Raw genomic sequence first — 24,899 nt, 5'->3', positions numbered from 1 at the left:
TGCTACCGCCACGATCTCCTGTGCCCACAGATCGTGATGTCAGTCGAGCGTGCAATGCCCCGGACCGGTTATTGAGTCGAGCCCCCTGCCTTTCTGCCTGCCGTCAGGAACGACAGGTAGAGGGGAACGTTTTGCAGTAGGGAAGGGGCTGGGGGAGCGCTATTTAAAGGCGGGGTGCTTCCTGCCTTTTCTTGTCGGCAGTATTTTTGGTTTTAACGCTGTCCTAAGGAGTTTTGGCCCTCAGCACCACTTTTGAGGTTCCTAAGCGCCGAGCTCTTTCCCTGGGCCTATCCATTAGTGCTTCCAACACAACTGCTTTAGAGGTCTCTCCAGGCTGAGATTCAAGGCTGCAATGAGCAGGGTGTGGCTGGCCAGCAAGATGGCCCCTCTCCTTTAAGAACTGGCCGGCGCCAGTGTGTCTGGTTTCCATGGTAACTGACATCGCCTGAGCTTCACCAGCGTTCTGAGGTAGCGCCTCGCTCCTTGGCGTTAGCGCCTTAAGAGAGGTGTGTAGCGCCTGATTTAGCGCTCCAATCATCTCCAGGGGCAATAGAGGCCAAGTTTGCAGTCGGAGGCGATAATTATCACGGGGCACTAAACTTTACGCCCGGCCGATAATAGCACCCCAAACAGGGCGATACCAAATTTCTCCCCCAAGGCGTCTATTTCACGTAGCTTTATATTTCAGGGGAGTCAGTGATTGATCTGTAATCGCAGGCCTGTCAAGTACAGGTTGCCTGGCAGGGGGTACTTTGTGAGCAATCCAATCTGTTCTGCACGGTGCAAGTTTAATCCTACCTTGTAAGTCAGTAATTAGCAAATTGCCATTTGTCCATTGGTGAATCCAGTGTTGAAAGGTGTGGCACTTCAGTTCAGCTTCAGAGCCACTTTTCTCTGTCGGATTCTTGCTCCTGTCTTCCATAGAATACATCATGAATTGTCCATTCAAATCTTTCTCTATAGTTGCATAAGGGATATTGTTGGCCGGGCGATAGAGCAAGTGCAATGGAATTACCCTGGAAACGCAAACTCCAAGTAAGCAACAAATGGCTGGCAATCTTTTGAAAATAAAGATATACAAATAATAGAATTAATTGTACATCGAAACACTTACTCTGGTACTGGGCCAAAGGCTTCAATCACCCGAGTCTCAGCTGTAAATATTTTGCTGTATTCTCTCGCTGTGTTTTGAAGCTTACATTCCTGTAAATTTTTTAATAAAGTTAGTCCCCTCACAGATAGATTCAAAATGTCATCATCATCACCGCCATAGTAAAGACATTGGGCCGGATATTCCGATCCCTGCGGGTGGGTACGCGCTGTGCACCCACCCGTAGGGATGTCGGAAATGCCGGTTTTAGGCATGCACCGCGCATGTGCCGAAAACCGGTATTTCCGATCTGTCAAGAATGCTCTCGACAGATCGGACGCCTGCCCTGGAGAAGGGCCTCTGCGGGCAGAGAGTTCCGCTTTCTGGAGACCCTCCGCCCGCAGAAAACCCTTACAATTCTTACACCTGGTAAAAGCCTGCGTAAGGTCTGCTTTTACCAGAAGAGTTGAAAAAGATTAAAAATTTAAAAAAATTCACGGATTTATCATTTAAAAATACTTTAAAAAAAGGTAAGTTTATTTTTAGCCCCGTAAAAAACTAATTATTTTTTACAAAAATTTAGATTTTTGTTTAAAATATTTAATTTATTGTAATTTCAAGTCATTTTAAAAATGTGATTTAAAAAAAAAATGTATTTAAAGTTTTACTGTATTTTGGGGCGATCTCCATTCATATATTTGACAGGTCTTCCTGTCAAGTGTATGAAGGGAGATTCCCTTCTGTGATTGGCTCCCCATGGCCCATGTGATCCCAGGGACGCTGCGAACCGCCTGCGCCTCTGGGATACGTGGGCCCCGCGCACCGGCAGTTTGGAGAGGCCCAGGAGCGGAAGCGTGTGCGCCCCGGGAGTCCTCAGGTAAGGGCGTAGATTTTTCCAGATAGCAGCGATCGGAAGATATGGGCCATTAAAGTCTTATAGCATAGATTGACCAGGATGGTGCCAGGGGTAGGAAACAGGAGGGGCTCGAGATACTGGAACTATTTACGCTGTAGCAGAGAAGGCCAAGAAGAGATTTAATAGAGTTTTTTTTATAGTTCTGAATTATTTTGATAGTGTGAATAGGGAAAGACTGTCTTGGGGAGTCACTGATGGTGGGCGAGAGTGAGGAGAGATGCCTACCATTGCCTATCCACCGTCAACCCTTTAAATAAAGTTCCCCTACCAACAGTAGGTCCCATTTTGATGAGCGAGTACCAATTAGCCCGACGCTTTTAAAATTCAGGTATTATCTACTTATCAAGTATTATCCACGAGATTCCCAAAACCAGCGCGCTACCCGGAGCTCCGACACGGCAAGAGAGCCCCAGGTGGGCAGAGGAAACGCTTCAAGGACACCCTCAAAGGCTCCTTAAAAAAGTGCAACATCCCCACCAACACCTGGGAATCCCTGGCCCAAGACCGCACAAAATGGAGGAGAAGCATCCGGGAAGGTGCCGAACACCTCGAGTCTCTTCGCCGGGAGCAAGCGGAAGCCAAGCGCAGGCAGCGCAAGGAGCGCACGTCAACCCAAGCACCCCACCCACCCGTCCCTTCAACCACCGTCTGCCCCACCTGTGACAGAGACTGTAGGTCCCGCATTGGACTCATCAATCACCTAAGAACTCATTTTTAATGTGGAAGCAAGTCATCCTCGGTTCCGAGGGACTGCCTAAGAAGAAGATTATCCACTTGTTTATATCAGCTTTTCAGTTGAACTGTTAAAAAGTAATTTTTACTTAAACAGTGAGTGCTAATCACATCAGGAAAATTGGGAGATGGGGGAGCAACGATGGTTTCCACGGGTAGTCACAATGGAATCCATTCTGATCTAATTAACCATCTCTAGACAGAAGCACTCCTTACCTGCATAGTGATATCATGGTTGCTTGCAATAAGGCAATGTTCACTTTTGGTCCCGTAAGAAATGCAGTTCCGCACTTTGATAATGCAAGCAGCACCAGATTCAAATATCGGCTCTAATCCATAGATAACCTTCACCCGGCTAGCTTTGCGCCGAAACCCAGCGCCAAAATGCAGATCCTTTGTCATAATCCTGCCGAAGAGTTTGTTGCCCCAGAATCCGGCGTCACTTAGACCTTTGGTGATCAGCATGGGCATCATCTCGATCTCCTCGCCCACTGTAACACAGAACCAAAGCGGCGCGGGCGCACTGGATTATAAACAATGACAGAGCTAGGATAGTTAATGAAACGTCAGTGGGGTGAATGGGGGGTTGTATCTTACCTTCAATTTCTTCCCTTGAAATAAATCCAGACAACACTGCGGCAACAAACAAACCTGTTAGCTTTTCATTCAAAATAACACCGCAAAATTTTGAACAGAGGTGACAAAAAATGAATACAGACTTGTACTGATAGCGCCTTTCACAATCTCGGGATGTTCCAAATCGATTTACAGCCACTTTTGAAGTGTAGTCACTGTTGTAATGTAGGAAACGGGGCAGCCAATTTGCGCACAGCAAGCTCCCACAAACAGCGATGAGATAAATAACCAGATAATCTGTTTTAGTGGCGTTGGTTGATGGATAAATATGGTCCAGGATACCGGGGGTGAACTCCCCTGCTCTTCTTCGAATAGTGCCAGGGGATCTTTTACCGCACTGGATTTTGTGCTCAAATCTCTGGGGTGAGACTTGAACGCATGACCTTCTGACTGTGAGACGAGAGCGCTCCCACTGAGCCACGGCTGAATTTCCGATGGCCATTGTATGGGGTGGAACATCGAGCCACCACAAGCAAGCTAATTGAAGGGGTGAGGCTGGAATGGAAACATAGGAACAGGAGGAGACCCTTGAGCCTGTTCTGCCATTCAATGAGATCATGGCTGATCTGTAGCCTAACTCCAGAAACCCACCTATGCCCCATATCCCTTAATACCTTTCGTTAACAGAAATCACTCAATTTAAGATTTACAATTAACAATTGATCTAGCATCAATTGCCGTTTGCGGAAGAGAGTTCCAAACTTCTACCACCCTTTGTGTGTAGAAGTGTTTCCTAACTTCACTCCTGGAAGGTCTGGCTCTAATTTTTAGACTATGCCCCCTAGTCCTAAAATCCCCAACTAGCAGAAATAGTTTCTCTCTATCTACCCGATCTGTTCCCCTTAACATCTTGAAAACTTTGATCAAATCACCCCTTAATCTTCTAAATTCTAGGGAATACAACCCTAGTTTGTAATCTCTCGTAATTTAACCCTTGGAGTCCGGGTATCATTCTGGTAAACCTACGCTGCACTCCCTCCAAGGCCAATATATCCTTCCTAAGGTGTGGTGCCCAGAACTGCTCCCAGTGCTCCAGGTGTGGTCTAACCAGGGCTTTGTACAGCTGCAGCATAACTTCTACCCCCTTGTACGCTAGTCCTCTAGATATAAAGGCCAGCATTCCATTAGCCTTTTTGATTATTTTCTGTACCTGTTCATGACATTTTAATGATCTATGTACCTGGTCCCCCAAGTCTCTTTGGACCTCCACTGTTTTCAGCTTTTCACCATTTAGAAAGTACCCTGTTCTATCCTTTTTAGATCCAAAGTGGATGACCTTACATTTGCCTATATTGAAATTCATTTGCCACAGTTTTGCCCATTCGCTTAATCTACCAATATCTCTGATCTCTGGGACTGGCATAGTGACACCTGCCTTTCCAGTCTAGAAACAGGATTGGTGGCTGTTACTTCCAGTGGTGTATCAGCCTGTCGAATGGTCAATTGTCCATTAAACGGCCAGTGCCCAAATGACAAAAAGTCTTATAAGGCACTTTGTCACATCTGATAGAGAATATGGTCATCGTAGAATCATAGCCCAGCAAATTTTCCCTTTCCAAGTATATAATCTAATTCCCTTATGAAAATTTGACAATATTTTTGTATTGCTGTATTGCTGGTATTAATACATGTGCATTAACCACATTGACAGACTGAAGGGGCTTGACAGGGTAGATGCAGGGAGGATGTTTCCCCTGGCTGGGGAGTCTAGAACCAGGGGTCACAGTCTCAGAATAAGGGGTCGGCCATTCAGGACTGAGATGAGGAGAAATTTCTTCACTCGGAGGGTAGTGAATCTTTGGAATTCTCTACCCCAGAGGGCTGTGGAGGCTCAGTCATTGAGTATATTCAAGGCAGAGATCGATAGATTTTTGGATAGTAAGGGAATCAAGGGATATGGGGACAGTGCGGGAAGGTGGAGTTGAGGTAGAAGATCAGCCATGATCTTATTGAATAGTGGAGCAGGCTCAAGGGGCCAAATGGCTGACTCCTGCTCTTATTTCTTACATTCTTATGTTCAAAGATTCTTGCTGCAGCACATACTGCAACTGCTCAGCTTATATTTGGCACAGTCCCCAACGTGGCAGTTTCAGGAAAGAGTTCTGACAGCTGGCATTTTCAAATAACTAAGCTTGCTTATAGTCTTCCCAAATACAGCAGTGCCTTCCCCTCTTACCAAAACACCGTACACCACTTCAGACGGTTCAGTAACGAGGCCGAACATTTTCACTTACCTTCACTGCTGAAGAGGAAATCAGTGGCGTCAGAACCGTATTCATTCTCCATGGAACATCTGTAAACGCCACAATCCTTCGCCGAGGCCTGTACAATTGCCAATGACACTTGACTCTCATCGCCAGCGCTGAAAAAAACCGCAACAAGGAAACGATTAGACCGCACTGGCAGTACAGGAAACTCTTTTTTATCCGGCACCAACAGGACCAGCGGTGCCGGTTTATCAAAAAGTCCGGATTACAGAGTGGTATAGTAAAAGGTATGACAGCTCCATACACAGCAACAAATCCAGGCTTCCCTGTTGCTTAGCAACAGGTGCAGGAACCCTGACCACAAGATCCAAGCATCCCTGTTGCTTAGCAACAGACGCAAGAACCCCGATTACACGGCCACAGATCCAGGAACGGCCACTAATATGAAGTAAAACTTACCTGAACCTACTCCTGCATTTTGCCGGTTAACAAAGATTTCGGGTTATTTAGGTGCCAGTAAATCGAGAGTTTCCTGTAAATGCCTCGGGCCAAGGGACCATTTCCTCAGAGACCGTTTCCCCCGAATGGGAAACATTCCAGCTCTCTTCTCTGCTGGCCTATTTTCCTGCAGCACAGTTAGAGATGGCGGTGGGACAGACGCTTCAAGCTCCCCGTCACTCACCGAGGTCTTATTCAAAGAGCTGGAGTCAACAGCTCGGAGTCTTGACCTGTGTGTGAAAGGATATTTACCAGTCCTAGCCCCTTTGTGGCTATCCCGGATCAGGCGTATTTCTCAGATGTTCACTTTCATCTAAAGGTTGAGGTAGCCGAATCCTAAAGACGCTTAACTGGGTCTAAAGGTCCGGGCTATCTCTCCCTAAAGGAAAGGAGCAACCCGAGATTGTTACCATCCTCCAGATAGCACTTTTAATAAGTTTAGCCAGACTGTAACATCCCACATATTATGAGGTTTCGGAGATCTCCCCTCAGAAATATACCTCTTCACCAAAGAGTGTTCAGAGATTGGGTTCGCGAGTTATTGATACAGAAGACTTGTGAGACAATTCTAAAAATATATAGAGATTAAAAGAACCGACATGCAATTTACAGTCGGTGAGTCAGTCAATTGCAACGTTAACAGTTCTAAAAAGAGAAAAAATACTGACATGAATCAGTCATTCATGAAAGAAAGACTTATGAAATAATACTGAGTGGCCTGTGGCTGGCACTGTCCAGGGAGAGTATAAATACTCGGGCACGGGCCCAGCTTGCGCAGGACATTCTTAACAGGAACTAGTGAAGGACACAACTAGACCTCCATGTTGTAAAACAGTTGATTAAAGCTTTGTTTAACACTTAGACCAAGTGCCTAGTAATTTTCTTATGTCAAATACTATCTTATTTTTTAACAGAGAATCTTACTTTTAAATCTTAACTTCGCTACAGTATTACAGTGTGGCGGTACCACTGGTTGTCCCTTACATTGAGACACATAATTCCCTTTAACTTACCTTACTGTATGTTTAACTTACCTTTTGGGGCCGTTGCCCTTTTAACTTACCTGTTGGGGCCATTGCCCCTTTAAGACGCGCCCTAGCGCGCTGACGTCACGTCACGTACAACGTGATGTGCGTGCGCTGGCACAGCCCGGCCTAGCGTCTTCGGCCTCAACAGCCAGCCGACGGGAGCGATGCGATCTTCCGCTCCCGCGGCAAGCACCGGTACAGCCCGGCCTAGCGTCTTCGGCCTCAACAGCCAGCGACGCAACGACGCGCATCACATGACGCCCTAAGCGCGGGAAACGCGAACAACGTGATGACGCCACAACACAAACGCGATGACGTCATCACGCTCCCCACAGGACTGCGAACTCAGTCCTCGTGGAGTCCCCGCTGGGAGAAGACCTACACCACGGTGCTCCTACAGTCAGCCATCTTACCTGCTATCTTACCTGCTGTAATTAGCCTGTTCCTGTAAATAAACAACTTATTTATAGTTCGTCGAAGTCAAACTCTCTTATTTAGTGGCGATCTACACGAACCGCTACAACAGTTCCTAAAACATTCTATACAGAATATCGATCAATATCAAATTACCTTTGATTCCCGAGGTACAAAGAGTGAAAGACTAGAGAGCCGCCTCTGTAGTCAAGAATCGCTTTTGCCCGATTAAAGCAAGTCTGATATCCCATTTGAGACTTCAATATTTATACCCTTTTTCAGTTGTATTCCATAAGGTTGTGTGCAGTTTTGGTCGCCTTATCTGAGGAAGGATGTTCTTGCCATGGAAGGAGTTCAGCGAAGATTCACCAGGCTGATACCTGGGATGGCAGGAGTGACGTATGAGGAGAGATTGGGTCGATTGGGCTTGTACTCACTGGAGTTTAGAAGAATGAGAGGGGATCTCATTGAAACTTATAAAATTCTGACAGGACTGGACAGACTAGATGCAGGAAGGATGTTCCCGATGGTCGGGGAGTCCAGAACCAGGGGTCACAGTTTAAGGATAAGGGGTAGGCCATTTAGGACAGAAATGAGGAGGAATTTCTTCACCCAGAGAGTGGTGAACCTGTGGAATTCTCTACCACAGAAGGCAGTAGAGGCCAGTTCATTAAATATATTCAAGAAGGAGTTGGATATATTTCTTAAGGCTAAAGGGATCAAGGGATATGGGGAGAAAGCAGGGACCGGGTACTGAATTTGGATGATCAGCCATGATTGCATTGAATGGCGGAGCAGGCTCGAGGGGCCGAATGGCCTACTCCTGCTCCTATCTTCTATGTTTCTGTTGCTCCAAGTTAATTATCACTATTCATTTTTCTGCTGACCTCTGCCATTCTTACTGCCACATCAGCAATAGTTATTGGGAGTTTACCATATAGGTGTGAAGGGCGGATGTCCCTTACCTCATGTGTCATCTTTAAGAGGTTTAATCAAGATCATTTATACAGGGGTGACCAGTGTTCTGTTCCAACAAGGCCACCCATTCTTCTGTTTTAATAAGGTTATTTATTCAGAGCCAACAACTGTCTTATCTCAACAAGGCCAGAATTCTTTCATAAGATAATGTATTTTTCTAAAAAGGTTACATACAGGAAACTCTCGATTTACCGGCACCTAAATAACCAGAAATCTCTGTTAACCGGCAAAATTCAGGAGTAGGTTCAGGTAAGTTTTACTTCATATTAGTGGCCGTTCCTGGATCTGTGGCTGTGTAACCGGGGTTCGTGCACTTGTTGCTAAACAACAAGGACGCTTGGTCTGTGGCCGGAGTTCCTGCACGTGTTGCTAAGCAACAGGGAAGCCTGGATTTGTTGCTGAGTACGGAGCTCTCATATCTTTTAACTATACCTCTCTGTAATCCGGACTTTTTGATAAACCGGCACCACGCCGATCCCGTTGGTGCTGGATAATAAAGAGTTTCCTGTAGTTTATTCCTTCACATGTGAAGCTAACCTTTCCCCTAATGTCTGAATGCACCATTAATGTTTCCAGAAGGTGGCATCAGCAGCTCCGCTGTTGATGCGAGGACAAGGTGCGCACATTATTTTGGACGCAAATGCGTGCGATGAGCGCAGCTGGGAAGACTCCCTCATTTTCCGAGGGGTCTATGGAGGTCCTGCTGTAGGAGGTGCGGTGAAGGACGGTGGCTCCCTCTGAAGCAGAAGAGTAGCCTCCTGTTAAAGCGCAGGTACAAAGCGGGCATGGCTTGAGGTAGCAGCAAGAGTTAACAGAGTTTCCCCAGTCTGTTAGACCTGGGAGCAAATGCAACAGAAATGAGGGCGAGATGAGGCTGCAAGTCTCATTTAAATGGAACAATTACTTAAATGAGCGAAGTGAGTATTGACACCATTGTGTCAGCCAATGAGTTGGAGGCGGGGTGGCTCTTCCATCAGGACGTACAACAAAGTCTATTTACTCAGCAAACAACAAACAGAGTCTATTTAAACAGAGTACGCACACCAATTGGATAGCAAACAGACTCTTTGTTAACCCGATTGAATGGTTCTTGACTATCAAACAACCTTTATATAACTAATAAACAAAAGAGTTGAAAGAATTTTTTTTTAATGCCCTTATGTTTTGTCTCCCAGGTTGTCCCGGAGATTAATCTTCAATTCCTGGAGACTCCAGGACAATCCTGGAGTGTTGGCAACTCCCTAATCCCAGCGGTTTCACACCATGCTGGACATGTGCTGAGCGCCAGATCAGAATCCCTATGACTTTAATAGGATGCTTAGAGCATTACCCAGATGAAACTGCAGTAAAGAATCTATCCATTTGGAACAAATGACCAAAAACATCGATTACTGGGTCCCTGGTTTTAGGAGGAAAGTAGCACAAGCTGGTGATCGTTACCTTCGTTTCAACTTGTACAAGTGAAGTCCATCTTTCTGCCATGTGATGGTGGAGTCGCTCAACACGTTGAAGAACTGGCACCAAAGCTTCAGGTTCCCAGAAGCATCTGAAAACTGCTCTGCTCGAATCTTGCGAATCACCTGAGGAGCTACAGGCGGCAAAATATAAAAAGATTGGTCACAAATGGCACCGAGAAACAGGTCCTAAAAGCAGCCGTGAATGGTGGCCATCGAAGAACAGGTCCAACAGTTTGGGTCTCATCCCAGACCTGCCTGAAATCGCTCCCAGAGACCAGCTTTAATTCAGGCCAACTTACCTCATTACAAGAGAAAGAAAGACTTGCATTTATATAGCGCCATTCACGACCACCGGACATCTCAAAGCGCTTTACAGCCAATGAAGTACTTTTTGAAGTGTAGTCACTGTTGTAATGTGGGAAATGCGGCAGCCAATTTGCGCACAGCAAGCTCCCACAAACAGCAATGTGATAATGACCAGATAATCTGTTTTTGTTATGTTGGTTGAGGGATAAATATTGGCCCAGGACACCAGAGATAACTCCCCTGCGCTTCTTCGAAATAGTGCCGTGGGATCTTTTACGTCCACCTGAGGGAGCAGATGGGGCCTTGGTTTAACGTTTCATCTGAAAGACAGCACCTCCGACAGTGCAGCACTCCCTCAGCACCGCACTGGAGTATCAGCCTAGCTTCCTGTGCTCAAGTCCCTGGAGTGGGACTTAAATCCACTACCTTCTGACTCAGAGGCGAGTGTGCTACCCACTGAGCCACAGCTGACACGAGAAGAGTAAGGAAGAGGCAAAGTCACGACGTACAAAAAGTCTCTCACCCGTGGGATAAACTGACTTTTTCTCTATTCTCCTCAGTGTATTCCTTTCATATAATCCAGCTAGCGAGATGAGTTTGTTTAAAATTAAGTTTAAGTTTTATTTCTTTTTCAATTCAGTTTAGCAGTGATTATTACAAAAAATGGAACACACTTTAAGAGACGCCAGGATTACTGGCTCAATTTTCCAACTCTGTTTGTCAATGGGCAATGCAATGAGATCATAAAACCTTCATCCAAGACACTGTGGCACTTGCGTGCGATGTTAATGCAATAAAAATGACACTGATCCCTTCCCTCTCCATGACAGTGACAATTCTATACCCCATAATATGACACAAGCTGATCTCTCATTACAACAGTGACTCCACTTCAAAAGTACTTCATTGGCTGTAAAGCGCTTTGAGATGTCCGGTGGTCGTGAAAGGCGCTATAGAAATGCAAGTCTTTTTCTTTCTTTCTTTCTTTCTTTTCTCTCCCTCTCCCCCTCTTTCCAGACAAGCCGCCCACCATCCTGAAAATTCTATTTAGTTGCAGCGACAATTTGGATTTATATAGTGCCTTCGATATAGTAAAACATCCCAAAGAGCTTCACGGGAGAGCGTTACCGGACAAAATCTAACACCGAGTCATACGAGGAGATATAAGGACAGTTTTACGTCTTAAAGGAGGAGAGGGAGGTAGAGAGGTTTAGCGAGGGGATTCCGGAGCTTAGGGCCTTGGCAGCTGAAGGCATCTGGTGGAGCGAAGGAAATTGTGGATGCCTGAATTGGAGGAACGCAGAGTTCTTGGAGGGTTGTAGGGCTGGAGAATGCCATGGAGGGATTTGAGCACCAGGATGGGAATTTTAAATTTGATGCGCTGCTGGACCGGGAGCAAATGTCGGTCGGCAAGCACAGGGGTGATGGGCTCAATTCATTTCCTTACATCGCAAAGGCCTGGAGGCAGAGGCCAGCCGTTTCTCCACAGGGAAGGGAGATAATAGGGGGAAGGAAATCACCTGAGCGGGGCGACCTTTTACACCCTGGCTGGCATCAGGGTATGACTCGGTGTTAGATTTTGTCTGGTAACGCTCTCCTGGAGACCCTAGAACAAGTCACCTGGGTCAGACTGGAGAAACCTGCGAGCTCACTGCTGCTACATTCTACAGGAGGTTCATACCTGGAGCTGGAAGGACAATGTACAATATTCCTGCACAAAAAAGCAGTGGGGGGGGGGGGGGGACTATTACCTGTGCGGTAATATGGCGGGGAGGATCACTGGGATGGGAAACGGGCGGGCAATCTGTTCAACAGGGCCTTGGTGAGATGGATGTTCTTGCTGTGGAAGGAGTGCAGCGAAGATTCACCAGGCTGATACCTGGGATGGCAGAAATGACGTATGAGGAGAGATTGGGTCGATTGGGCTTGTACTCGCTGGAGTTTAGAAGAATGAAAGGGGATCTCATCGAAACTTATAAAATTCTAACAGGACTAGACAGACTAGATGCAGGAAGGATGTTCCCGATGGCGGGGGAGTCCAGAACCAGGGGTCGCAGTCTAAGGATAAGGGGTAAGCCATTTAGGACAGAGATGAGGAGGAATTTCTTCACCCAGAGAGTGGTGAACCTGTGGAATTCTCTACTATAGAAGGCAGTTGAGGCCAATTCATTAAATATATTCAAGAAGGAGTTAGATATATTTCTTAAGGCTAAAGGGATCAAGGGATATGGGGAGAAGGCAGGGACCGGGTACTGAATTTGGATGATCAGCCATGATCTCATTGAATGGCGGAGCAGGCTCGAGGGGCCGAATGGCCTCCTCCTGCTCCTATCTTCTATGTTTATATGTTTCTATGAAAATGACCCCCAATCAAAGTAGAAACCACGAGGGATACATTTTTTTTCTGTATTACCGGACACAAAGCTTCACCCACCAAGAGCGTATGTCAGGAGTTTGGGGGGCAAAGATCAGCGGGCCACGCAGGATTTTTCCAGCCATAATACAAGAACATAAGACGTAGGAGCAGGAGTAGGTCATTCGGCCCCTCGAGTCTGCTCCGCCATTCAGTAAGATCACGGCTGGTCTGATCTTAGCCTCAACTCCACATTCCCTGCCCGCTCCCCGTAACCCTTCATGGAAGATCCAGCTAGGCTCACTGATCTCCGAGCCAGAATTCCCGATATGCACAGGGAAAGCTGCAAACCAGGAGTGCAACTCCACGGGAATGAAACCACATTGAAAAAGCAGCTTTAACCGAATATCTTGGACAACCCAACTTTTACATAATACTCATTCAATTCAATTCAATTTTATTTGTCATATATGCAGCAGACGTGTGTACTGCACAACGAAATGTTGATTTTTACGAGTCCTCCCAACATTGGAATAAATATACCGGAACAATGATAAAATACTAATAGAAAGACAGTAATAATAAATAAAACAACAGTAATAAATAATAATAAATTATTCGTTCATGAGTCTTATGGCCTGGGGGGTAGAAGCTGTTTCGAAACCTGCTGGTACGAGAATATATTTAATGAATTGGCTTCTACTGCCTTCTGTGGTAGAGAATTCCACAGGTTCACCACTCTCTGGGTGAAGAAATTCCTCCTCATCTCTGTCCTAAATGGCTTACCCCTTATCCTTAGAATGTGACCCCTGGTTCTGGACTCCCCGGCCATCGGGAACATCCTTCCTGCATCTAGTCTGTCTAATCCTGTTAGAATTTTGTAAGTTTCAATGAGATCCCCTCTCATTCTTCTAAACTCCAGCGAGTATAAGCCCAATCCAGTACCTTCAGGTGGCAGTGTGATAAATAGTGTGAACCGTGACACACAATAAATATCCCCACTGTGTCCCAGCCACTTCATCAGTTGTTACTGTACTTGAACACAATGATCACAAAAGCCCAGAAACTACTGTTTTAGATCCAGCAGAAAAATGATCAAGCGACATTTTAAGAGATTGGCTCGTCTGTTCTCCATCACTCTGCCGAGTGGCCAATCTCAACAACACTTCCTTACAGGAAGAGGGAAAAATCGGGATCTGTCCCCAAAACACTCTTGTATACATCTGGACCACGCTGCCTGAAAGAGTGGTGGAAGCAGATTCAATAGTAACTTTCAAAAGGGAATACTTGGAAAAGAAAAAATTGCAGGGCTGTGGGGAAAGAGCAGGGGGAGTGGGGCTAATTGGAGAGCTCTTTCAAAGAGCCGGCACAGGCACAATGGGCCGAATGGCCTCTATCTGTGCTGTATGATTCAATGGGCGAAAAATTGAGTAGTGCCGCCTTTGGGGCACTAACTTCGCCAGGGCACTACTTTTAGCACCCCGGAAATATTAGCGCCCCCGTGACCGACATTGAGTGGTTGCGCCCCAAGAGGGAAGCGGGACGCTACTGAAAGTACCCCGCCTCCCTCTTGGGGCACTGCGAGGGAATATCCCCTTCTTATAGGAGAGGGGTTTTGCGCAGCGCGGCCCGGGGCCCAGCTGGGCCACCAGGGATCGGGAGTGCCGGCAAAAGAGCCCGGCACTCAAGAGAAGTAAGGAGGCCGGGGACGGGAGCGGAGGCAGGTGCTGGCAGGCGGCCAGCAACAAAAATGGCTGCCCGGCACCTCGCCTTTAAATAGCGCCGCCCCGGCCACAGGTAGGCCCCCTGACCCCGTCGGACATAGCGTCCGGCGGTAAGTCAGGGGGCGCTACCGAAGAGCGCGAGCGGGGCGCTGCGCACGGCGATGACATAATCGCTGGCGGCGCAGGGCACTAACGCTTAGCGCTGCCACTAACCTCCCGCTGAATTTCGCAGGAGGTGTTGGCAGCGCCGCGCACGGGCACTAGTTGCTTTCCTCTTAGGGCAATAACGGGAGGCGCAAAGCAACCAAATTTCTCCCCCTATGATTCTACATCCCAGGAGTCATCTCATGAATGGAGCAGGCAGGAAATTGGTGAAAGTCTGATGTGCGTGACCTCCTGGTCGCAGTTGGCGCTAGGTCCAGGGAGAAATTAACATCAAAACCTTCAGGAAAAAAAACACAAAGGGTAAATTCAGCGCTCCTGCACTCCCACTGGGAGCCACTTTCAAAGGGAACAGGGTGGGAGATAACCCTACGACAATGTGGCTCCAACTCTCCGATCCATGCTCCCTTTGACGGCGGGTCCTTGCTGCGAACGCCAAATTTGCCCGAAGGTTTCAGTCGCACTCTTACCTTTAAAAGGGTTCTTGGTTGATTTGACCTCTTCTGCTTTCACTTCAGTTTTAACAGGGGCAGATTTCACGTCCTTGGCGGTCTCTCCTTTCGTCAGTGGGGAGCTTCCACCTGTATCTCCAGGCTCCTCGTAAAGCTTTGGCACTTCCAGCGTGGACATCTTCCGTGCCACCGTTGGGGAGCGTCTCTCCGCCGGCACCGTCTGCTGCACCACGGGAGCCTGCAAGAGGGCCGCACTTCTCCTGGGTGCCAACGGAAATAGGCTCGATTCCTCCTCTGTGTGGCCGACATCCCCTTGCGCATGTTGGATTCTCCTCACTCCCTCCTCTTTCTTTGGCTGTGTTGGCAAGTTAAGAGCATCGGAAGCTGGCACTTCCGAATCGTCCAGCTGCTTAGACCTGGGTAGGAAGATTTTGCGGCGGGCACCGGAAGCAAGCTCTGCCGGTGTGGCAGATGGGATGATGGGCGGGGCATCATTGAGCTTAACCTTGGCGCTCGAACCCTGCAGAAGGGGCACCGCGGGTATGTCTATCTTTATTGCCTCATTGTCCTCTACGCTTGCTGTTACCATATTTTTAAACGTTACGTTATCTACTACAATGGATGGCACTTGGCTTATTTCTGCCAGGCGTGTATCCGAGATACTTTGTGTTACTTGTAAATCACCGCCAGACGTTACATCTTCAGTACTTGGTGTTACTGGTTTTGGAGCAGATACCGTTTCATTACTTGGAATATACGTCACTTCCAACTGCTTATTTCCACCTTCTGTAACCTCCTTCACCGCAGTGCTTTCTTCTACTGTGCCTACCAAACATGGGGCAGTGTTTTCTTCTGTTTTGTCTTCAGTCGATGGAAAAGCAGTTACGTCTTGCCCTTCCTCTGCATCTTCAAGACTCTTAACATCCAAGGTTGGCAGATGAGTAGTCGCCTCTCCAACGTTTGGATCTTTTGGTGCCACTGTTCTATTGAGCTCTGTATGGCTAACCTCGAGATTTTCCAAAGGCACCGCTGTGATAGATGTTGTTGGGTGCTGAGACGACTGCGTATCGCCAGTATCGGACACATCAGTAGTGCAGTCGTGTTCAGGCATGCTTGGTGGCGCGACAGCAGGGAGGGCGGGGTCCAGGCTCGTCTTCATCAAAGGTGACGCGGAGGTAAAGGAGTCCGCGGTAGATTCTTCTACGGTGCTCTGTAACGACAGAACGTCGAGTTCAACATGGTCAACAGCTGTCCCTACCAAAGGTCCATCAGAGGCAACTTCTTCTTCAGTAATATGGAGATTTTCAGTGCTGGCCGGCAACACGTTTGGTGGAGTGGGGACAACCTCTTTCTCTAACAATGACTGTGTGGCGGTAGGCAGTGATTTATAAGGATCTGTAACTTCTTTAGTTGGTTGTGATGCACTTGTGTCTTTGTTATGTGAGTGCAGTTCAGGGACAGGCGAGATATTTAGCATCGCTTCTGGTTTTCTGACACTGACGACAGGAGATTTTTCACCCAATAGGAAACTGGGTATCTTTAAGTAAGACAGGAACTTTCCGACTATGTTAGCGCCAAAGCTGTCCGTGAACACATCCCCCTGCACATGCTCCTCAGGTCCTGTTTCCTCTGTGCGATCGACTTTCAGCAATTCACCTTCAATCTCGGCAATCATTTCCTCGGGTACTTTTTCGTCCGTTGCAGCTGCCTCAGCAACCTTTTCTTCAACAAAGGAAAGCGGCAAGTCAACGAGAGTTCCTTCCGCCGGCGTCTGTGTGACAACTTGTTGGCCTGCTGTGGCCGCTGCCTCCTTCGCTTCAGGGGGCACACTGTCTACAGGAACTGGGCCCTCTCTGGAGTTTGGAGGCACGTCTGCGATGTGGGCGTGATCACCAGTGGGAGCAGCTGTGGTGACTTCCATTGCTTCCACGTCGCTTTCGAGGTCCGGGCCTGGCTGGCCAACGGTCTGTGTAAACTGGTTCCTCCTCCCTGCGGCCGGCTGTGTCTCCTCGTCACTCTGAGGCGGTAACGCGCCCTCGCCGGGGCAGTCTCTTAGCTCCGGCCGCGTCCCTTCAGAAGTCGCGGTCTCTGGAGCGGGCTGCTCATCGGAGCTGTCATTTTGCTCAGAAATGTTCATGAGATCCAATTTCTCCCACTCACCATTAAAGGCGCCAACACTGCACACATCCCCATCCCTCTCAGAAACAGGCGAGACATCCGGTCCCGCCTGTTCCTTACACCCCACGGTCTGAAATACAAAAAAAAAAGAGATGAACCTTTAAATCAGTAACATAATTTATACCACAAAACAGCAGAAAGTGAAAGACAGACAATGAAGACAACAAAAAGGACTGGGAAAGAGAAGGAATATGAGCCTCAACAGTAAGTAATGCATTAATATAGAAGATAAATGTTTGATGAATTAAAACAAATAAGGCAAAGCATGCATTGTTTCTGTGCCTTTTATATACGTTTTCACTCCTGTACATGGGAAATGGGTGCAGAACAAATTTGTTCACTGGGCAGGAAACAGCTTTGGCCAACAGTATGGCGTCACATTGAGTTCATCGTAAGAAACATTCCAATCGTAAAACAACAAAGGAAAATGTGAAAGGAAATAAAATGAATGTTGACACGAGGGAGTTATGGGCCTCAATCTGACCACCATATCATTTGAACTGAAGACAACACAGGGCAAAGAATGTAAATGTTACTCAGTGCAACAGACGACGCTGTACTGAGCAGCTTATGGCAAGTTCCCCTCCTTCCAACAATAACCAGAGATCTAATGTGTCAACATCACATGGTGTCAATTGAATTATTAATTTTAAAAAAACAGGCAAAACTGCACCCCAGGCACATAGCTCATTAAAAAGTGCAACACGTCAATAAATCAATGCATTGCCATCATGCTAACTGGGCGAGATTCAGGAGTGTGGAATGTGATTCATTACTGGCATGTGAATACTCTAAAACAGGGTGATGATTGTGCTACGGTGATCTCCTTCAGCTTACTGTTCCAGGCTTTGGGGCCTCTTAATATGACTCCTAGGGGGAGAAATTGGGTTGAGGCGCCAAAGTGGCGCCAAGTTCGCCTGGGCACTGATTTTTGCGCAGCGTTCGGAGCATTAGCGAACGTCAGAAATTCAGTTTCAGTGCCCCTAGAGGGAGACGGGGCAAGGCTCGAGGTGCTCCGCGTCTCTCTTAGGGCGCTGAAACTGAATATCGCAGCGCAACGTGCCACAGCGCCACACGCTGCGGTACTGCAGGCCTTCCTCCCATTGTTAAGGGGGAGGGGCCTGCAGCAGCGCGATCCCCAATCGCGAGTGCCGGCAAAAGAGCCCGGCACCGAGGAGAAGTGCCGGGCTCTCGGGAAACAGCGGGCAATGCCGCGGGGGGGGGGGGGGGCGGTCAGGAGGCTGGGGACAGAGGTGCTGGTAGGCGGCCACCGAAAAAGGCGGCCGCCCTGCACCTCCACCTTAACTTGCGCCACTGCCGGCACAGCAAGGCCCCGTGAACCGGGCGCAGGTAGCGAACGGCGCTACAGCGGCGTTCGCTACCAAATATCACAATCGGGGCGCTAATGGGGCGCTGCGCACACCGATTACATCATCGGTGGCGGCACAGCGCAACAGGCTAACGCCACCATTAGCGCCCCCGCTGAATATCGCGGGAGGCGCGGCCGGTTGCGCTACAGCCACTGACTGCCCTCTTTAGGCGCGACTAGGTGGCGCAACATACCCAATTTCTCGTACCTAATCTTACAGAAGTGAAGGGCTCCTGCTGCCCTCTCCTCCTCCTCCCTCTGCCAGCTAAAAAGCATCCAAAATAAATGATTCTACGGAACAGGCTCTGGAGAGGAGAGCTCAGCGCAGAAGTGCGCAGGAAAATTGGCACAAATTGGCGCCGAAACTGTTCGCGGTGTTCAGAAAGAGCTGCGTGGAAAATGGAAAAGTCACACTGATGGAAAAAGAACTTGCATTTCTATAGCGCCTTTCACGACGTCCCAAAGCGCTTTACAGCCAATGAAGTACTTTTGAAGTGGAGTCACTGTTGTAATGTGGGAAAACGCGGCAGCCAATTTGCACACAGCAAGCTCCCACGAACAGCAATGTGGATAAATGACCAGATAATCTGTTTTATTGATGTTGGCTGAGGGATAAATGTTGGCCTAGGACACCGGGGAGAATTCCCCCTGCACTTCTTCAAAATAGTGCCATGGGATCCTTTACGTCCACCTAAGCGGGCAGACAAGACCTGCATTCAGCATCTCATCGGAAAGACGGCACCTCTGGCAGTGCAGCACTCCCTCGGTAGGCTGGAGGGGGACTTGAACCCATGACCGTCTGACCCAGTGGCGAGACCGTTTCCCACTGAGCCACGGCTGACACTGATGGAATAGGAAACACTGGGTGCAATTTCCTCCTTTGTGGAGAAATGGTCAACGGCCGTGGTTTATTGTAGACTTTGATGTCAACCGAATGCAATTTTCCTGCACAGTTTCATGAACTAGCAACAAGATTGATAGAAAACTGCCAATCACAATGCCCCTGTAATAAAATAAGTTTCACATTTCCCGAGCAGCTAAGTGGTGCAACTGATGAAATATCTGGTCATCCAGCTGCCGAGTGTACAGCAGGCACCTCAAAGCACTGGAGAGGTACCACCAACGCTGCCTCTGCAAGATCCTGCAAAGCCATTGGCAGGATAGGCGCACCAACGTCAGTGTTCTTGCTCAGGCCAACATCCCCAGCATTGAAGCTTTGACCACGCTCGATCAGCTCCGATGGACGGGCCACATTGTCCGCATGCCCAATACGAGACTCCCAAAACAAGCGCTCTACTCGGAGCTCCGGCACGGCAAGAGAGCCCCAGGTGGGCAGAGGAAACACTTCAAGGACACCCTCAAAGCCTCCTTGAAAAAGTGCAACATCCCCACCGACACCTGGGAATCCCTGGCCCAAGACCGCACAAAGTGGAGGAGAAGCATCCGGGAAGGCGCCGAACACCTCGAGTCTCTTCGCCGGGAGCAAGCGGAAGCCAAGCGCAAACAGCGGAAGGAGCATACGTCAACCCAAGCACCCCACCCACCCGCCCCTTCAACCACCATCTGCCCCACCTGTGACAGAGACTGTAGGTCCCGCATTGGACTCATCAGTCACCTGAGAACTCATTTTTAGTGTGGAAGCAAGTCATCCTCGGTTCCGAGGGACTGCCTAAGAAGAAAATGGAATGTCATATAACCCACATGATACAAGCATTCTGAAAAATGTTCACCTCAATCACAAATAGCTAAGTCCTCTACTAGAAATGAGCAAGTGTACGTCTTATTTAATAAAATCTGAAGCACTTCCTACTAGTTAAATACTGTCGACCCTCACAAGCAAACTCGACGTTGTTCGTGTTATTATGCACTGGGGTCGCTAAGAAATGTTGAGCATTTTCTTTTGCAACTCTGCAAGTTATGGGTCAGGAATTTCCACGGACCTGATCCAGCTCTGCTACCCTAACTTTGCCGAAAGTGCAGCGGAAGCCCCGTTTACGTGCGGGAGCAGCTCCAAGGAATTTCCCGGTCACTGTCTCTTCTTTAATTGACAAACTGCCGTTTGCTTAATAAATAGGGAACTGAGATCTGGGACACACAACACCTCTGAGCTATTGCGTCTAGCTTCCACTCTCTCCAATGCACTTCAAGTGTCGCTCTTGGGAATCTTGGACAGGGCATACCTGGCAATTAACTCCTCAGATAATGAAGTAGTCCATGCCCACATGCAACAAGACCTGGGCGACGTTCAAGCTTGGGCTGATAAGTGGCAGGTAACATTCGCGCCACACAAGTGCCAGGCAATGACTATCTCCAACAAGCGAGAGTCTAATCACCTCCCCTTGACATTCAATGGCATTACCATCGCCAAATCCTCCACCATCAACATCCTGAGGGTCACCATTGACCAGAAACTTAACTGGACCAGCCACATAAATACTGTGGCTACAAGAGCAGGTCAGAGGCTAGGTATTCTGTGGCGAGTGTCTCACCTCCTGACTTCCCAAAGCCTTTCCACCATCTACAAGGCACAAGTAAGGAGTGTGATGGAATACTCTCCACTTGCCTGGATGAGCACAGCTCCAACAACACTCAAGAAGCTCGACACCAATCCAAGACAAAGCAGCCCGCTTGATTGGCACCCCATCCACCACCTTAAACATTCACCCCCTCCACCACCGGCGTACCGTGGCTGCAGTGTGTACTATCTACAAGATGCACTGCAGCAACTCACCAAGGCTTCTTTGGCAGCACCTCCCAAACCCACAACCTCTTCCACCTAGAAGGACAAGGGCAGCAGGCGCATGGGAACACCACCACCTCCAAGTTCCCCTCCAAGTCACACACAATCCTGACTTGGACGTATATCACCGATCATTCATTGTCACTGGGTCAAAATCCTGGAACTCCCTCCCTAACAGCGCTGTGGGAGCACCTTCACCACACGGACTGCAGCAGTTCAAGAAGGCGGCTCACCACCACCTTCTCAAGGGCAACTAGGGATGGGCAATAAATGCTGGCCTTGCCAGCGACGCCCACATCCCATGAATTAAAAAAAAATGTTTCCACATTGTCGAGTCGATTCCAGTGTCGTAGCTGTACTGGAACAGCTTGGCTAGAGATGCGGCTAGTTCTGGAGCACAGGTCTTCAGCACTACAGCCGGGCTGTTGTCGCGGCCCATAGCCCTTGCGGTGTCCAACGGGCTCAGCCTTTTCTTGATATCACGTGGAGTGAATCGAATTGGCTGAAGACTGGCTTCTGTGAGGGTGGGGACCTCAGGATGAGGCTGAGATGGATAATCCACTTGATACTTCTGCCTGAAGATGGTTAGAATCATAGACTCGTTACAGCACAATAGGAGGCCATTCGGCCCGTCCAGCTAGTCCCACTCCCCCGCCCTTTCCCCGTAGCCCTGCAATTTTTTTTCCTTCAGCTACTTATCCAACTCCCTTTTGAAAGCCACGATTGAGTCTGCCTCCACCACCCATTCAGGCAGTGCATTCCAGATCCTAACCACTCGCTGCGTAAAAAAGTTTTTCCTCAAGTTGCCTTTGGATCTTCTGCCAATCACTTTAAATCTGTGTCCTCTGGTTCTCGACCCTTCCGCCAATGGGAACAGTTTCTCTCGATCTACAGTACTCTGTCCAGACCCCTCATGATTTTGAACACCTCTATCAAATCTCCTCGCAATTATCTCTGCTCTAAAGAGAACACCAGCTTCTCCAGTCTATCCACGTAACTATAATTCCTCATCCCTGGAACCATTCTTGTAAATCTTTTCTGCACCCTCTCTAAAGCCTTCACATCCTTCCTAAAATGCCGTTCCCAAAATTGGACACAATACTCCAGTTGTGGCCAAACCAGTGTTTTATAAAGGTTCATCATAATTTCCTTGCTTGTGTACTCCATGCCTCTATTTATGAAGCCCAGGATCCCGTAAGCTTTTTTAACTGCTTTCTCAACCTGCCCTGCCACCTTCAATGATTCGTGCACATATACCCCCAGGTCTCTCTAATCATGCACCCCCTTTAGGATTGTACCCTTTAGTTTATATTGCCTCTCCTCATCTTTCTACCAAAATGTATCACGTCGCATTCATCTGCCACGTGTCCACCCATTCCACCAGCCTGTCTATGTCCTCTTGAAGTCTATCACTATCCTTCTCACTGTTCACTATACTTCCAAGTTTTGTGTCATCTGCAAATTTTGAAATTGTGCCCTGTACGCCCAAGTCATTAATATATATCAAGAAAAGCAGTGGTCCTAGTACCGACCCCTGGGGAACACCTCTGTGTACCTTCCTCCAGTCCGAAAAACAACCGTTCACCACTACACTCTGTTTCCTGTCACTTAGCCAATTCCGTACCATGCTGCCACTGTCCCTTTTATTCCATGGGCTTCAACTTTGCTGGCAAGCCTATTATGTGGCACTTTATCAAACGCCTTTTGGAAGTCCATATCCATCATGTCAACTGCATTGCCCTCATCAACCCTCTCTGTTACCTCATCAAAAAACTCAATCAAGTGAGCAAGATGGTGGGACCGGACATACCCAGGGGTGGTCAGGAGGAGTCCGTCAGGCTGTTGCTTGACTAGTCTGTGGGACAGCTCTCCCAACTTTGGCACCTGTCCCCAGATGCGAGGAGAACTTTGCAGGGTCGACTGGGCTGGGTGTGCCTTCATCGTGTCCTTATCTGACGCTTCGGTCCTAGACGAGTGGTCCGTCTGGTTTTATTCTTATTATTCTTTTTTGTAGCAGTTTGATACAACTGAGGAGGCTTGCTGGACCATTTCAGAGGCCAGTTAGGAGTCACCCACATTGGTGTGGGACTGGAATCATGTATAGGCCATGAGTGAACCCGTTGGGTTTTTACGACAATCCATCAGCTTTATGGTCACTTTTACTGAGACCAGCTTTTTATTTCCAGATTTATTTTGGTTATTTTTTTTTTTTACAAACTGAATTCAAATTCGCAAACTGCCATGGTGAGATCTGAACTCAAATTCTCTGGAATAGTAGTCCAGGCCTCTGGTTTACTAGTGGTGATCCCACTGAGTGAGGGATCACACTGGATGACTTAAGAAAACTACTAGGCACTTGGTCTGAGTATTAAACAAGGCTTTAATCAACTGTTTTACAACATGGAGAGCTAGTTGTGTCCTTCACTAGTTCCTGTTAAAGAATGTCCTGAGCAAGCTGGGCCCATGCCCGAGTATTTATACTCTCCCTGGACAGCGCCACCAGCAGGCCGCCCAGTATTATTTCATAAGTCATTTCCACATGAGTGGCAAGATTCATGTCACTGGACATCTGAAGTAAACGGCGCTGAATTTCATCACCTCATTCTACATTTGGTCAAAAGTGTGTGCAGTCTTATCAAACCTTTTTAAAGTCACAGAGCGGGGGAGACAAAGCAGATCTAAAATGCTTAATTTTTCTGCCACATTTCTCAATCAGAAAAAAAGTTGTATTTTGAATGTACAGGAGATGAAGATTTAAATAGCGTAAAATTAAAATATAGAAAAGTATAAATCCCTCCATTAGAGAAGAGTGAAAAACAAGTCAAATAAGAATATAACCGGAGGGACCACTCACCTATGACCTAAGCATTGGATAAGGACAGGACCAAACTGAAACTCCCATCATTTGAATTTAGGTTTTGTGTAGCATAACATTGCTTGAAACAGATGTGAAGCACATAAATTATAGTACAGAAGTGAAAATGTTCGTTAATTTTTGTTGCTGTTCCTGGTGAAATGAAATGTCCCTGATTTTAGCCATTTGTCCTTAATTTTTAGGGCCTTGTCCCTGATTCTCAGGCCTGCCGGTTGAGCGAGACATCCCAAAGTGCTTACAAATGTCTATTCATAGCTGCAGTTTATTTATGACCATAGCTCTTGCATATATATTCTTATTTGGATAATTGTTGATCAAAGCTGCTTGTCAAAGGGCTGGAAAGACAACTCTGCACCGGGTTATCTTTCTACTTCAGCAACCGGAGTTGCTTTATGCCGAGAAGTGTGATATCCCTTATTTAATAACAACAGTGCATTATCTGTACGGCTGACAGTGGATCTCTGTGCTTCAAACCTCTGGATTTATCATTTCCAAAGCACTCACCTGGTGACAGATGCAGATTATAAGGGCTAGAAATTCGGTGAATTTGCGTCTCCCGTTAGCGCCTCAGGGGGGGCGCAAACGACTTTTCGCCCGGGCGCGGCACCGCCGCTAACGACTCCCGCTAAATTCAGCATGAGTTTAGCGGCGGCGGTAACCGGTAGCGCCCCGCTCCGCTGGTGATGACGACGTCGTCACTGTGCGCAACGCCCCGCCTGCAAAATTGGCCCGCGCCTTCTGAATCTGCGCCCAGCGGTGACGGCGACAGAGTCAGGGGGCGGGA

General features: G+C 47.9%; 1 protein-coding gene across 1 annotated transcript in view; it reads right to left on the bottom strand.

Annotated features, from left to right (window-relative positions):
- Positions 1-24,899, bottom strand: part of alpk3a (alpha-kinase 3a) — an 87,407-nt gene that overhangs the window by 17,770 nt on the left and 44,738 nt on the right. The window contains exons 6-12 of the mRNA XM_085972198.1: positions 14,972-17,201; positions 9,940-10,087; positions 5,609-5,736; positions 3,336-3,371; positions 2,955-3,229; positions 1,115-1,203; positions 799-1,016 (exon numbers count right to left, since the gene is read on the bottom strand). Of these exons, the coding sequence (XP_085828324.1) occupies positions 799-1,016; positions 1,115-1,203; positions 2,955-3,229; positions 3,336-3,371; positions 5,609-5,736; positions 9,940-10,087; positions 14,972-17,201 (3,124 nt within the window). The remainder of the gene's footprint in view (positions 1-798; positions 1,017-1,114; positions 1,204-2,954; positions 3,230-3,335; positions 3,372-5,608; positions 5,737-9,939; positions 10,088-14,971; positions 17,202-24,899) is intronic.

This window comes from Somniosus microcephalus, chromosome 32 (assembly GCF_052327205.1).
Source record: "Somniosus microcephalus isolate GS21.2 chromosome 32, FLI_Smic_1.0, whole genome shotgun sequence".
Taxonomy (NCBI): domain Eukaryota; kingdom Metazoa; phylum Chordata; class Chondrichthyes; order Squaliformes; family Somniosidae; genus Somniosus; species Somniosus microcephalus.
This window is presented reverse-complemented; position numbering and strand designations above follow the sequence as displayed.